Raw genomic sequence first — 16762 nt, forward strand, 5'->3', positions numbered from 1 at the left:
AAGGCTTCATGCTTACTTCGGGCTAAAAAGTATTTTGTTGATATTTGTTGTGATGTTAATTAAAAAATTCAAGGCTCCCTGAAACTTTTTAATTTGACATCCCTATAATGCCACACATGCTGTCCCCTGTAAACGTAGTTGATGGGAACCAACCTTATTTGATTCACTCTTTGATTCACTTTTTCTTCTTTTTGTTCCCCCTCTGCTGTTTCTCGTGGATCTCCAGGTCTGAGTCTGTCACGTCCTCAGCCAATCAGAGCCTGCGTTAACAGCGGCGTCGGCGCGTGATTGGGAGAAGGATGGCGACCATGCCGTTTGTCAGCGAGGGGAAGTGCGTGAGCGTGGAGTGGGACTTCCTACAAGGACTACTGGCCAAGCCTCCCACCCTGCCCTGGTGAGAGATCACACACACACACACACACACACACACACACACACACACACACTCATTGATACTGTATAAGCCCGAGTGCATGCCCATGAATTAATGTCTCCAAGGTGAAATCCATGCATTAACACCCTTGCACACACTGAGCCTGAGTAAGAATTCCCTATCAATGAAACACCATCCAGAGTCTGATCTCCTCCGCTCAGTGCTACATATAACCTGCATTGTTGCCCACCTGCCAATCCTGTCAGAGCTGTGAATCCCCTCCCCTTAGTGGGAGATTAAGTAAATTTGGCTGGAATTATTAATGGGCAGTCATTTACAGGCGGATATAAAAACTAAGCAGAATCAATGTGCGCGTATTGATTGTTCTCGGTGGCTGGGGTCGAGGCAGTATAATAATGAGATGTTACAGAGGCTGGCAGCATGAGTCCACAACACACACACGCGCAGACACACACGGAAAAACACACACGGTTTTCACTTATGAGAGAATAGCAAGGAGAAATACAACAGCTGTGTCAGCTGATTAAGACATAAACATGTGTACAGACACTATGTACAGCCTTTTTCTTTGTTCTTTTCTTTCTTTCGCTCATGCATGCATCCCCCCGCACACACACACACACACACACACACACACACACACACACACACACACACACAGGCATACGCACACACGCAGACACACACACAGCACTGGTGGTCTTTCTTAGGATGAGAATCAACAACACAGACACGAGAGAGAAAGGCTGGTTCTTCTTTCTCCCGTCTTTCTTACACACACACACACACACACACACACACACACACACACTTTATTCCAGCGCAGCACCGACACAAATTGTGAAGTGGCTGTGACAACATAATTCCACCACTCAGGCCCCATTGAGGAGAGTCAATACCCAATCAGAGAGACAGGCTACCTGAGCCCCGGCCCCCCTCTGTCACTCTGCCCCTCCCTCTCCTATTGATCCCTCAATCACGGCTTCAGCTCACTAGCCCGGGACCAGATGAGAGAGAGAGAGGGAGAGAGGGTGAGAGCGAGGGGTTGGAGGGAGGGGACAGGGAGAGATAGGCGGCGAGAGATTGTCTATGTGTGCTCACATATGGATTTTGGAGCAAATGGCATTATTAGGACTGTGCTGTGTGATAGAAGAAGGGAGTTTGTCTGTAATTACCAGGCCAATCTGCAATGGGTCAGAATGGAGATTGTTTCACTTGAATTGCAGGAGCCATTACCAGCATATGTATTTATGAAATGAGTTTTCTGGATTGATGCTCAGGTCTTCTATACAGAGTATACGAATCAATCAACAGGTGGTCAGTGAATGGTCATTATGTGATACCCCTTACCAGTTTCTCCCATCCTGCACAGGGCTGATTCAGGCTGTTTTCCCTGCCCCTCTTTTCTCTCCTCTGTGTGTTTATCTACTTCCTCCATTTTACTCCTATTTGTCCCCCTTCCACATCATTATTTTCCCCCTCACCTCACGCCCCCCCCTCGTTCACCTCTCAGTCTCCAGAACCTGCGCAAAGAGAAGTCTCGCAATGCGGCTCGTTCGCGGCGGGGGAAGGAGAACTTCGAGTTCTTTGAGCTGGCCAAGATGCTCCCTCTGCCCGGGGCCATCACCAGCCAGCTGGACAAGGCCTCCGTCATCCGGCTGACCATAAGCTACTTGCACATGCGCACCTTTGCCAGCCAGGGAGACCCGCCCTGGAGCCCTCTGATGGAGGGAGACAGCAACTGCAGCAAAGGTGAGCAAAAGGGAGACACCTAAAAAAAAAAGGACGGATACTGTAGAGAAGTAACTGCCAAGCAAGTTCAGTTCAGTTCATTGTAAGAGAGCATGCACCGCATCCAAAAGCTATTCTAAAGATGTGTTCAGACAGAAAGCGAAGCAAATTCTCAGTTGCACAAATTTGACTGTTGGGCCATTTGTGTTTATTCACCCTAAACATACAATGTACCAGCTGTACATTAGCTGTAAGCTAGCTAGCATCACATGCACTGATTGTGTCTGACTGCTTTCAGAACACATGACAAACTTGTGTTTTTTTTTGTTATTTCCTCCAGTCTCTCTCATTTTTCTTGTCTCTATGAAGAAACCATGAAGCCTCTGGGTACTTGTACTTGTAGATTTTTGGAATCTATGTCTAGTCACATCTTTCCATTGACTTTATATGCAATCATGCCACCACTAAAATTTGATTTGCATTCTGTCTGAACACCCAGTTAGTAGAAAACAAGGCTGTAGCTGCGATTGAGGACACTGAGGTCATGTCCCCAGTACTTCCTCTGAGAAGTTGAGGTTTTAGCAATGCGGGGAAGTCAACATTCTGCGTTTGAAACACATTTAACATTTTATGTGCTGATTCCAATCTATTTTACTGATGACTCAATATACTTAAATTTAATTAATTTTGCCACAAGAAAGTATTTGTACTCTAATTTTCCCACAAGATTTTAATTCCTTGGAGTCTAGAGAGGATTGTAAACAGCATTTTGCCTTCATTGGGTTATTAAATAGGTGAATCTAAAAAGAAATCAAACATTTTTGGAGCGTTTGGGAGGACTTGGAATCACAACTACAGTATTTTTAACTTCCTGGCCACAGCCCTGGTAGGAAATATATTTAGAATTTATTAATTATTCACATTTTTCACGGATTTGTGCTACTTTAATTGTTTGCAAATTGAAACTCTGACAAGTATGCAGCATTAAATGAGACGTGGTTGTGACGGATCATTTCTCAGCTCACGATTCATGCTGTTCAGCTTATAAGAAAATTACACAGCAGAGATAAATATGCTGATGTCTGTTGCCAATGCACACAAACCGCCGAAATCCATGTTTTAACTCGCATGTCTCTTTCAATCAAAAACAATCCTCAGCAGTCTGATCTGCCCACGTACTCCCGCCCACGGAGCCACCCCACACCACAAAAATTCAGCCCGGGCCAGGACAATTATCCAGTCCTCTATTAGCGACCATAAGTACTTGTGCTGTGTGTGTGACACAAGCGTGCGTTCATTCGCAGGCCTGTAAACATACATGTGCATTTACAGTAATCATGCAAAGACTTCCCATACGCTCATTTGAGGAGGGTTTATGTGTTGTGTGTGAGTGTGTGTTTGTGTGTGTGAAAGATAGAGGGAGACAGATGATACACAAAGAGGGAGGGAACTATTGGTGCGATTTGTAATTACAGAAATTAACTATATAACGAGGACAGTGTAATTATAAAGCCTGTCTAATTGCTACTATTACTGAGGGGAAACGATGCAGCTACAGTACAATTAGAGGTGTGTGTCTGTGTGTTTGTGTGTCTGTGTGTGTGTGTGTGTGTTCATGCCAGTTCTTGTCTAATTTGAGGAGCTGTGAGCATGTTAATAGCACGTTTGCTTGTAAGTGTGTGTGGCTTGCTTTACCACAATATGTAAAACATTCCTGATAAGATATAAAGGTTTTAATGACATAATAAGTTGTAATAAGTATCAATAGGACTGATATCAATTGATGCTTTTCTCAAAATCCCTAAAGGGGAGCGAGACTGGTTAAACCTCAAATGTCAGTTTAGTTGTCATTTGGAGAACGACACATATAACAAATTTACAACAGAAAGCCTGTTTTCAAGCAGGGGGTGTTGAGTTTGAAAGACGTGCTGTTTACCGGACGTGTATGAAAAGACCCTATTAGCTGTGTTACGGGAAATGTAGGATTCAGTGTTTTTGGAACCACACTGAGGATTAAAAGTCAGCATATCTCAGCCTGTGCTTCTTTGATTTTGACCGACCTTAATCTGTCTCATGTGAGGGCAACTATTCAAGTGCAGCACTGCTTTAGTTTAAGGAATATAAACATGTTTTTATGTTCTATAAAATATGGCAAACTTTTCAAAGCATTCCTATTTTGTGTCTTAAAACAAGCGTCCACGAGAGAACTTGATTAAATATGTGTAAAAATTGCTATCCTTTTCTAAGATATGCTTGAATTTTGCTATACCTATATTAATATGTGTGTGTGTGTGTGTGTGTGTGTGTGTGTGTGTGTGTGTGTGTGTGTGTGTGTTGTCGGAAAGATATTTTGGCTTCTCTCTGTATGAAATTTAATGGCAGTGGCTTTCCAGCATCATGCTGTATTCTGACATTTTGAGTTGTCATAGTTGGAAAAGCTCTGGTGTGACTAATAACAACACATTAAAATACCAGAACCCTGAAACTTTAGCAGCTAAATGGAATTCAGCCATCGTTCATTTTGTTATTTACACCTGTGCTTTTCCTCCGATAACATGTCAATATGTCTTCAATTGAAAAGGCCTATTCACAGCCATTGTCGCGCATTTTCTGTACATTAATAAGGTACATTGATTTTCTATGTATACTAATTGCGAAAGCAGTATGGCAATTAGTATTATGCACATACTGTACACAATTAGTAGGTAGCATGGAACTGAGACACAGCATAATAATTTCATTATCTCATCATTTTCAATGTTCAGTGCTCCACACTCCTTTCAGTCTCCACGTAGAAACCGTAGAAATGATTATACCCAGCCATAATGATAAATATCTCACCAACAATAGCAATAACTCACTGTACTAAATGTATCCCACTCAGAGAAATGATATTATATAATACACACGCGATGAGCCTGAATCTATTGCCACAGCATGAGAAAATATACATTGTTATAGGTGAATCCATTGGGATCCATCGATATCTAATCGGCCATGCAGCGTTGCACAGTCTGAATGTCTGAGTGATACGCTAGCACGCTTACACACAGCAGCGGCCTTGACTGAGTGTTACACATAGTGAATTGTTTTGCCTCAGTGTTCCAGGCTTTCCTTGGCCTTGATAGAAAATACCGGCTGTTTGGAAAAGGAGGTGCGCTGGTAGATGTGCCGTCCTGTGCAGGAACTGGAAGTGTGCTCGAAAGACAAATGCGAGGTGTGCTGCTCACACTACAGAGAGAAGCACTTCTCATACGAATGTGAGCCATAACTGCAAATATATGGAATCCTGCAGCAGCTGTGCGAAGGTCACGGAAACGCATGCCAGCCGCAGCCGGCGTCACACTCTGAATTATCTTGGACATTTCTTCCGCTGGACCGGGATCTGATATCTTGAGTATTTTATTAAATGTTTGGAGATTTTTACAAGCAGGTCACACACTCTCTGAGGAGCCAGGGCTGAAAATGCGATGCTAATTTGGACATCAGTTTGAACAAGTCTACCCACAATGCATTGGCAGGGTTTTAAGTGTGATGCATGACTTTAATTCCGTTAGTGGAATGTGGTCAGAGATCCAGCTGAAAGGGAGAGGAGGACGGAGAGGAGGGGAAGGGACAAATGTAGAAGGAATAAAGAGAGAGGAAGAGAGGAAGAAGGAAGGAGAGAGGGGGAGGAGGAGGCGGGGGGAGGTTACATTCCTCCACTCTCCCCCTTGTCCGAGGGTTTTTGGACGGGGCGAGGGCCAGCGCAGAGGGAAGGAAAAGGTGGAGGGTGGAGGAGAGGAGAGGGATGGAGGGAAGGGGAGGGGCCGGTGTGGCTTTTGTCTGCTTCCCACGTTTCAAAGCCAGTCTTGAAAAATGAATAGACAGAGGAAAATCAATTGCATGACCTTCACAGAGAGAAAGAGAGAGATTGAGAGAGCAGGAGAGGGGGGAAAGATGGAGGAGAGAGACAGATTATGGAAGGAAGGAGCAAACGCAAAGGAAGGGCTGAAGGGAGGAAAAGTAAAATGACCCATGATGTTCATTCCCTTTCAGGGTGTGTGTGTGTGTGTGTGTGTGTGTGTGTGTGTGTGTGTGTGTGTGCGTGTGTGTGTGTGTGTGTGTGTGTTTGTTTGCAGTGCATACTGAAGGATCAACCCCTTTATTTCAAATCATTTATATTTCAAAACCTCTCTTTATTGAGTAAATTTTGCTTTGGGGGTCAGTTTCTTTTTTTTTTCTTTTTCTATTTCCCTGCCATCTTAAATGTCCTGTTATAAGATAATTCCATTATTTCTTGAACCGGAGCCTTATTTCCATAGCTTGTGGTAGCATTGAACTCACCACGCTCATTGTACAGTAGCAACATCGCTAAAAAGCGGTCTGACAGTGCAGGAAACACAAGAGGACCAGACAGGTAGCAGACACGCTAACAGTTTAGGCAGAATATCTTGGCGGTAGAGCCAAATGTGAGCAGTGAGAACCCCTCATTGCACACAACTACGCACAGTACAGCAGGTCAAACACAAATCAGAAAGTCTGTAAACGCTGATGAATGTTAATGAGGTAAGTGTGGGTAATGATTTTACTGTGTGGATCTGTTTTGCAAATAAGTTGGAGGTTTGTTTAAAGTGTAAGTTAACATCAGGCTGAAAGGGAGAGGAGTGCTGCACTGCCCTCCCTCTGACCTCCCCCTGCATCGCCACGAGTGGTCAGAAGTGTGCTCCGCTGCACCTGTGACCGCACCTGACGGCGAGTTAGAGACGTTAAACCACTGGAGGTCAAAGAAAACACGATTGTTAGTTGCTGTTTAGAAGAAAAATCTGGCCGATCGCCCGAATCCTCTTTTTCTTGATCAGCGTTTGAATTTTGAGGCAAATACAGAAATTAAAAAAAGAAAAACAGTAATGAGATTTTGGTCCTTTGTTTAACAAAACACGTAATGTACTTGATAAGGATCCCTTAAATTTGGTAATTAAAGAACTGTGACCAAGATATGTAGAGAGGAGGACAGTTAAAAGATGTTTGGCACTTCTGTGGTGCAATTTCCTGTTTGTTGTCCACCTGCACGTTAGTTAATAGCAACAATCTGTGATAAGCTAATATCTTCAGTATAATCAATAACATTAGCCACGCTGCTAAATAACTTGGCCATCTTATTATGAATAAAAGCTCTGGCCATGAAAAAATGTAACTTTCCATTTTAAATGAAGCCGTCCAGGTTATTATAGTTTATGTTTTTGCAGAAATTACACTCAAGTGAAGTTTTCTGAGGCATAAATTCGCTCTCTGCAAATTTGCTGCAGCTCAACCTTTAGCAGGTGCAGCGCGGCAGCTGGAGAACCCCTCAGTCTTTTACAAGGTACAGTACAATGACAACTCACTGGCAGCAACAGGGCCAGCTGAAGAGTTTTACTGTCTCTGTTAGTGAGGTCAAACACACCTCTCCCCTCCCCAGCGTTGGTGACATTGACTTTCATTCCGCCTCCACCCGCTCCCTCTCCCTCTCTCACTCCCTCTTCTCCTTTCTTTCATTGCCTCCGTCTCGCTGCCCTCCCTCCTGTCTCCCCCATCTCTTCGCGCTCTCCCTGCATCTGCCTCCCCTCTAATTCACGGCGTTTAAAGCAGCCGGGGCTTTTAAGGGAAGTTAATTGCACTCAAATTATGTTCGACCGCAAAGGGAGCGAGGGAGCGAGGGAGCGACGGAGGAGAGACAGAGAGATGGAGGGAGGGATGGATGTCAGAGTGAGAAGATAATTGTGCCAGAGAGGGACACTGCGATTAGGGTCACTCTTTCTCTCTCTGTCTGTCGAACAGCCGAAACGTCACATTTGGATGGTAGTAAACAACTTGGCAGGTGATCAGGCTCTTGTTTTGAAAGGGTGAAACTATGGCAGTGGAGCAAGCCTCATCAGACAAAGACTGATGAGAAGACAGAGGGATGAAGAAAGAGGGCTTCACTGCCTCTGTTATTTGTTTGGCTCCCATGGTAACATCCTAACCTGGTTAAAGAGGTTGACACCGTGGGGGTGGAAAAGAAGGCGGTGCAAGGTTATGTGCATGCAGACAGGGGGGATGTATAGGTGTGTGTGTGTGTGTGTGTGTGGCCATTACTCATGGACTTAACTGGGACTAAATTATGTATTAGACAGAAGTATAATGAAAATCATTCAAATGAAATTTCTATCTTTTCTTCTCGTGGAGCGCTGGGGAGACCCCGAGAATTGACCTGCGAGTCAGACTATAATTAACGTGTCCGATCGCGCCCAGTCCCATTCTATCTCCTATTCCCACAATGAAATTAAACCTCGCGGCAGAGTGCTGGGAAGCTAATGAAATGGGAGTGTGACAGAAAGGGCCGATCAAAGATCTCAGGCGCACGCTCAGGTTTGGATCCAGGTCTGTGCGCAGGCATGGACGTCTTACATGCATGTGCAACACAGAAACAACTCAGACCTTATTTTCTACTTTCTGTCCATAGCATTGCATCATCAGAGTAATTGCAGAGATCCGGCAGCATGGCAACAACAGAGTCAGACGGGGTGAGGAATGAGTCATCAGACAGTCAGACAGGTTACAAACAACAACAGTTTAGCCTGATTACTTAAACCATTTATTGGAGGTAAAATCCAAAATGTTGGCAATGTTGGTGCTTCAATTTACAAAGAGCAGAGTACTGGCTCATTAGGTTTCTGTCCAAACGAGCACTGTTACTTACTTCTCACTGCTTTCTTTTGACTGTGGGTCCTCGTGGTGTATTTGCTGTAAGCTTTGGGCCAAATAGGTCTGATTTCAGCTTAATTAAACAAGCCACAAGAGGGACAAACATACAGCTGTGTGAGGTACAGCATGTGGTGTGTTTCAGTCTGAAAGCTGCTGAAATGTCGATCTCCACTTTCAGAAATCCTTTCAATTTTTTTTTACAATTTTTACCCTCAAATGAACTTTTTAACACCATAAATAGTGTTGTGGAGCGGTGTGTATGTATGCGTCCCTGCTTTGTTTTGAATCGTGCACATGCATGAGGATGCACATGCATGTGAGGTAGCACACAGGCGACCCGTGCTCTCCACGCATCGAGACTTTGTTGCATTGACAGGGAAAAAAGCTTAGCAGTGAGTCCGCAAAGGCAGGGAAGAATAAAACTGCGAGCTTGCAAACATGGATGCACGACTTTATTCATGTAAATGGCTTTGCGGTTTTTTATGAGGAAGGACTTGCATTCAACACTCAAAAGATGTATTTTGGTGAGATTCGTGCCCCCAAATTTTATTCCCATTCACCTGCTGATTGTTGCGCGAGTGTGCGGTTGATCAAATTTGAACCAGGAAATAAAGTCTGAACAGTGTGATGGATGTTTGCAAAGGACACTGTGGGGTGTTTGTTTAGAACCTGTGTGACTGCTTGTCTCGCTGCTTGTGTTTCTCGGCTCATCAGCAATGAATTTGATCACCCACAGGAGTGATGAAACTAGGAAAAATTAGGAATGCATATTATAGAAGTGATAACATTTAAGGGTACATACAGAATGATGCATGGCAGCCTCAGTCTCACACACACACACACACACACACACACACACACACACACACATATAGAAGTAGGGGTTCACAGCACCACTACAGAAGGATCTTTGTTCTCAGGGTGAGATACCAACACCGCTGTGAGACTCTCTCTCACATGTGCACACACTCGTGCATGCGTCCGCACACACGCACACACCAACACACACACACCAGGTCCAGTGTTTTGGTTTCCTGGCTGCCCTATTGTACCCTGGCAGTCTTTAATAAATGGTCCTCTGTGTATTTGTGTGTGTGTGAGAGAGTGTGTAGACTCATCCGTCAGCCCTCCTGGCCTCATGTCACATCCAGCGTTTCCTCCGCCCTGCTGACACTACTCAGCAGTACTGATCACCCACCATCACCTTCACTCCTCCAGGGATCTGTGGCATGAAGCTCAGTATGCACACACACACACACATGCTCCATGTATTTTTCTTCAGTTGTAAGGCATGCACAAACTCTCATTGCCGTGTATGTGTGTGTGTGTCTTTTTTGATTCATTCTCATATGGTCATGATGGGGGTTGCTTCCTCCAGACTCCCCAGCACTGCAGCTCCATCGCAGGCCCACAAGGGAGCCTGACAAGCAGGCAGAGAGCGAGATGGGCTCCCCATCCCCCCTCCAGGCAGCGACTGGCTAGGCTGAAGGGTCCCAGCACCAGACCCCCTTTCATAGCCCTGAATGGACTTGCCTTATTTATATTCACACTCTGTCACACAGGGGGACCCCAATCTCACAATGCCACTGTGGCTTTGTCCGGCAACTCTGTATTTATGTGTGTGTGTGTATGTGTGAGAGTTTGTGAGTGTGTGCGCGGGTATTCGTGTTGTTTAATCGGAGGGCATGTTGCCGCTGTGTAGTCTGTGCATGAGAATTCATTGCTGTGTGTATTCCTGAAGTGTGTGTGTGTGTGTGTGTGTGTGTGTGTGTGTGTGTCTATAGCTCTAATGGAATGCCTCCCTCTTCTATTCACCAAACCCACATCACAAGGAGGCAGCTGGGCAATATATATGTGTGTGTGTGTGCATGTGTTTGTGTGTGTGAGAGTGTGTGTGTGTGTTTGTGTTTGTGTGTGTGGGTGTGTATGTGTGTATGTGTTCCGACCCTCCCTCTGTGTTCAGTTGTAACCCAGAGCTGCGCTTTCATTTTCCTGTCATAACGTGTATTGATTTCCCTCAGCCTTGCAGCGACACACACATACACACACAGATATCCGATGATCCTTAAAGTCACGCACACACATGCACACATTCATATGCTCTTGTACACACACACACTTCTCCTACACACGAACACACACACATGTAGTTTGTCTCTGTCGGATAAGGAACATTGTGTTCAAAAGCAGCCCTGTTGGAGTGAGATTAGTTCTCATGTACGGTCTCCACTTTGCAATCACACACTCACAGGTGCGCGCGTGCACACACACACACACAAACACACACACACACACACACACCGTCACATACTCTTTTTGACATAAAACAGTAAATACGGCTGATTGCTAAATTAATCTTCCACGTCACTGCAGCCCTTCATGCCAGCGTTTGCCTGGTAGAAAGTGATCACTCTCGCCTTCCTTAGTGTTTTCTCATTTTCATGGCCGTACCCTCTCTGCTCCTCTCGTACCTATCTTCATCCCCCCTCCCCTACCTCACCACCTCCAACTCTATTTGTATTGTAATTGCCTTGGTAAACAGCACCACTTTGGCACTGAAGCAGCTCTGATAGCTTGTGTTTGGGATGCATTAAGAGTGGCGATGCAGACACTATGAGTGTATGTGTGTGTGTGTGTGTGTGTGTGTGTTTGTTTGCGTGTCTGGCGGCAATTGAGTGGTGTGCGTCACACAGCGACCCCCTCCTGATGCTCAGTTTTTGTAGACTACCGCGACCGTTTCGGTCGATTCTTCTGTTTATCAGACATGATTGGTTCAAGTTTCACTTTTCATTTCAGTGAAGATTGAAAGACGTCACAGAGATGCTACATGATTACAAAACCCTGCTGAGTCATACGTACAGATGATTTTGTATAATCACTAATCATAGCTGCATTAACCCAATCTGAAAGTAGAGTAACCGGCAGGTTTATTAATGTCACCTCCCTGATCCTGATGAGTCACTGTAAATGTCCGCAGAGCTGCCGTAAACAGCTCGTCTTGGAGTTTTTTCACCTCTTCTAGATATTTCCTTATTCAGAAAGGTGAGCTTGAACGCGTCGCACATTTTAAAGGATACATCTCTTTTCATGCAGTGATTTCTGCCATTCGTGATGGAAGGATACAAACAAATCAAACAAGTCGTTAAAATGTGTTTTTTTTTTGTATTTCTTGCAGAGTTTTCTGCTTTTATTTGTAAGTTTTTGTCAGTAGAGAGGTGACAGACACTCAGAGTGTGATGGGGAACAACATGCAACAAAACCCTGAGGACGCTGCAGCTCCTCAAACCCCCAGGACACCTTTTATCTTACATTGTATATGATGATATTGTCTCAAATCTATGCTTAATATGGCAAAATGAATGCTAAGAGTGACCAGGGATCTCAATGCTTCTTATTTGTACCATCACTCTCGAAGAACATGTAGTATCGCGTGAGAGTTGATGCCAGTCGGTGTCTGATGTGTGTTTGTCTCCTTTCTCTCTGCAGTAAGACGATCATCTCATTCTCTGGCGACTGACATGTTTGAGCAGCACCTAGGGGCGCACCTCCTGCAGGTAACAGCCACAGCACCCACACCCTCCTTCTTCTTCTGTGATCATTGCGATGATATCATCTAACTACATGTTGTTACATCATGTGTTTGAGAGGTTTTCGTGGGTTTGCGAGAGTAATCTTTCACGGCTGTCCTGTGACAACCATGTCTCTACCACAAAAACATCAACTGTTACACAAGCTCAGAAAAACTCTTTTTCAGCTTTGTGACAATACATTTTTGAGGCAGTCCAATGGGTTTTCAAATGGTTTATTTAGCTTGAGAAGCAGGAGAACGTTCTCAGCCTATAAAGGAAGACTCTTTATCCCTCTGTTGATCTGAAAAGTTTCAAATCTGCCAAGTATTTTGCTTGACAGATGAGCACATTCGTCTCATAAGTGACTGCATTGTGCTACAGAGTGTCGGTGCTGCGTGCGATCACAGTTTGCACCAGCTCAAGTCTTCCTCCCCTCAGACTTACATTTCCAAGCAAACTCCTAACTCATGCTCTCACATTCGCACACACGGACACCGGCACATCTCATAAACCTCCGATGCTCGGACTGTATCGCTGGCTGCCAAAGAATTCCTCCCTTTGCACTGACGGATGAATGGAGCCTGAGGGGGGATTCTGGGGCAGGAGGGCTGCAGGGATGACGAAATGCAGGATGTAGAGACAAAGACTCAGAGGAAGTGTGAAGAAGGTAACTGCAGATTGTGTTTTAGACAAGGAGGAGGCTGAGGGAGGAGAGGTGGTTAGGAGCCCAGAGGGATAAAGTGAAAGTTGAAGGCTCTTAATACCTTTATGTCTTATGTAATGTTGAAAGGTGCTATACAAATACATTTGCCTTGCACAAGTAGGAAACTGGTTGGAGTGGGAGAGAGCCTGAGAATTCAGAAGTGAGGAGGTTCTGGTAAAACAAAGAAACATTACATATGTCTGCTCTCCGCCGGCATTTTAAAGAGGAAGGGAGGCTTAGGGAACGGCGCTGATAGAAATCAAATTAACGCTCCAGAAAAACTGTATGATTCTTCCCTCCCAGCCGTCCTCCCGCCGTAATAGCCTGATAATTGCACTTTAGTTCTCCGACATTCAGGCGGCTGGTTTCTCCTCACCGCGACACACGACGCCCCACACCCCGGCCACACATTTGCATACTGGATGTGTCAGTTGCATAAATTACCACTGCCACTTTAAGCACTGGGCCGCCAAAATAGCAATCATTCTTCTAGAGCAAAGTGGCCCTGGTCTGTGCGCCTGTGTGTATGTGTGTGTTTGTGTGTGTGTGTGTGTGTGAGGCTGAGGCTGTGTCGGCTCACTCCTGGATGCTTGTTATGACGATTAGTATTATTCTCTGAAGCAGTCCTCTCTAATGGTCTGGCTGTATACCTTTCACTTCTCATTAGAATCACTGCAGGCTGTAATGACTCTGGTTCTATCTGTGTCTGTACTGGTGTCTGTTTATGTGTGTGTGTGTGTGTGTGTGTGTGTGTGTATGTCTGTGTATGTCTGTGTGTGGCCGGAGATCCAAAATGAAGCTTTGGTTCTGAGTTTATTACAGCTGATTGAAACAGCTCTGGTCTATAAGCTCAGTTTCTCATGTCTCTTGCTCTATTTGTTTATGTACGGTTGTGTGTGCGCTTGCCTAAATGTCTGACTGTGTGTGTGTGTGTGTGTGTGTGTGTGTGTGTGTGTGTGTGTGTGTGTGTGTCTGTGTGTGTGTCTGTGTGTGTGTGTGTGTGTGTGTACATGTGGCATTTTTGTGTCTGTGCTGCTTTCTGTGTGTTTTATAATGCAAGTCTTGTTGACAGCTGTTGTCTGTAGATGCAGCTTGCATCTATGGGACTTGTTTCATGTCCTCTCACTTTTTGCATTTGTGTGTGCACGTGAACGTGTGTGTGTGTATCTGTCTGTGTGTGCGCGTGCACTCATGAATTGAGAGAGCAGACCGAGGGGTGACGGGTTGTTTGTTCTCTAGCTCATTGTAATTTGTTCGATACACACTAATTGCTCTAATTTGTCTGTCTTGTTTCTGTTTGCCTTTGTGTGTGTGTGTGTGTGTGTGTGTGTGTGTGTTTTATGTGCACAGTCTCTGGATGGCTTTGTGTTCGTGGTCAGTCATGAGGGACGGTTCCTCTACATCTCAGAGACAGTTTCCATCTACCTGGGACTCTCACAGGTAAGACGACCTCATTCCACACACACACACACACACACACACACACACACACACACACACGCAGACACACACACGCACACATGCACACATGTACATGCACACACTGGAATAATCCTTTGTATACAAGTGCATTTGCACAGATGTGCCTATCTTCTGCTTACGCTTTCATATCCCCTCCCAGGAGTGAGTGTGGTGTGTGTGCGTGTGCGTGTGTGTGTGTGTGTGTGTGTGTGTGTGTGTGTGTGTGTGAGTGAGTGAGTGAGTGTGAATATCTTTGACTGCACTCTTTGCGCTCATCTCTGGAGTGCAACTCTCACGGGGGCAATGCTACTCTCTCTCTGCCTCTCTCTACCGCCCTCTCTCCCTCTCCAGGTGCTCACCTCTGTTGATTGCCTGTGGCCTCTTGTACTGTGAATGTTAAGTCCTGCCATTTTGCCCAGATGCATAAATAATAACAGTAATTACTGGCCCAGCAATCAAAGTGTCGCCCCAGCGCGCTGGGCCTGTCTAGGGGAACAAATCGATAGGCATCTTAAAAGCCACATTGATTGTAGGGAGGGGGAAAAACACCAAGGGGGATGGGAAGATAGATAGAGACAGCCGGAGAGAGAAAGAGAGGGGGAGGAAAGGAGGCGAGGTGTGATAAGAGAGAGATGTTTCGAAGTAAGAAGAATCGGTACAGCATGAGAGAGGCAGAAAAAGAAGGGAAGTTAGTGCTACAATAACACAAGTAACTGAGCGTTTTTTAAAATGCAGAAACGTGATTGAGAGTCTGCCCTTGGTGACATTCATGGATAAGTTTGGATTTTTTCTACTCTGTCTTAGGATGCTGAAAGTCATTAGTCACTGTAAACACTGGCTGTGAAGTGGTCACCTCCTAACACGCCTACGCTGTCAGAGATGGGGGACAAAATCCTCACCCTGTGTAAAAATGCACTGTAAAGTAGGGCTGGCAAATCAAGTGGGTATCTGCCAGAGTCGCACTCATTTCAGTATGAAATTATTGCAGTGTATGAATATAATAAGAGCAGTGCTTCCTTGCCAAGCCATGGCAGAGGGACGCTTCCTGGTAGCTGCATGTAGGGTCGTTTCCAGGACACGGCACAGAGATTACGTGACCACAGTGACCAAGTGAATACCCTCTTGATTTGTGTAACTCTGACTGTGGAAGCTTCATATTTTTTTCAGCTCAACTTTAGGATGCATTTTTGCATAAAATCCTGGACTGTAGATTTTTGCTCCCCCATCTATTAAAGGCATAGTTTTCCATTTATATGTAGTTCAGCATTGAATTCTAGCCATTGAGGGCACCAGATGGATGTATTGTGCAGGCCATATTGTTGTTTAATTATATTTCTCGCAGTAACTGTGTTTGCATTCTGTGAATATAGGGAAGATTTGCATTGTCTCATTACTGCATAGGAAACTACTGCAAGTGCTACTATGCGCAATCTCCCTTTCTACGTCCTTTCACTCGATATGATACAGAGCAGAAATCAAGGCGAGCCAGCTTGCGTTCTGCAACCTCTGACCACACCCAACATCACTGATGAAAATATTTTAGCACTTGGCCTCATTTCCAAAAACGTTGTGGGTTTACTCAAAGACTAACTTAGAGTGTGGTTGGGTGTGAGAAGATAAACTGCAAGATTGTCAGGGGGGTGTTAAAGGTCCAGCGTTCAGGATTTAGGCAGATCTGTTGGCAGAAATGGAATATAATATTCATAATTGTGTTTTCATTAGTGTATAATCACCTGAGTATAAGAGTTGTTGTGCTTTTGCAACCTTTATATCTACAGAGGGACGAGGCCTCTTCCACAGAGTCCGCCATATTTCTACAGTTGCCCAGAATGGACAAACCAAACCAAACCGGCTCTCATGGCGGCTTTTACATTTTTCATGAGTTTTTCAGCCACCGTGGGTCCTCTTACATGCCTGGAAAGGGAGGGTGAGGCGAAGGGTATTCATTTGATCTGCAACCTTACCTCTAGATCCCACCAAATTCTAAACACTAGACCTTTAAGCTACTCTTTGGAGCCACCACAGCTCTGACGCACACTTACTTTTTTGAGGAGGGGCACATCAGCAGCTCCACATTAGGAAGCGATCTCTTCATGGCCAGTAACTCAATTAATGAACATATGGGCAAGTATTGTATTACGTACGACTGACTGGATTAAATACAAACCTGTCCTGTTTGAATGTAAGTTCAGGATAAGA

At 44.9% G+C, this 16762-nt stretch overlaps 1 protein-coding gene across 3 annotated transcripts in view; it reads left to right on the forward strand.

Annotated features, from left to right (window-relative positions):
- npas1 (neuronal PAS domain protein 1) overlaps nucleotides 1–16762 on the forward strand; it is a 59730-nt gene that overhangs the window by 31602 nt on the left and 11366 nt on the right. For all 3 annotated transcript variants that reach the window (XM_076734275.1, XM_076734276.1, XM_076734274.1), the window contains 4 exons: nucleotides 227–394; nucleotides 1908–2146; nucleotides 12317–12384; nucleotides 14453–14542. In XM_076734275.1, the coding sequence (XP_076590390.1) occupies nucleotides 300–394; nucleotides 1908–2146; nucleotides 12317–12384; nucleotides 14453–14542 (492 nt within the window). In that variant the 5' untranslated portion in view covers nucleotides 227–299. The remainder of the gene's footprint in view (nucleotides 1–226; nucleotides 395–1907; nucleotides 2147–12316; nucleotides 12385–14452; nucleotides 14543–16762) is intronic.

This window comes from Chaetodon auriga, chromosome 7 (genome assembly GCF_051107435.1).
Source record: "Chaetodon auriga isolate fChaAug3 chromosome 7, fChaAug3.hap1, whole genome shotgun sequence".
Taxonomy (NCBI): domain Eukaryota; kingdom Metazoa; phylum Chordata; class Actinopteri; order Chaetodontiformes; family Chaetodontidae; genus Chaetodon; species Chaetodon auriga.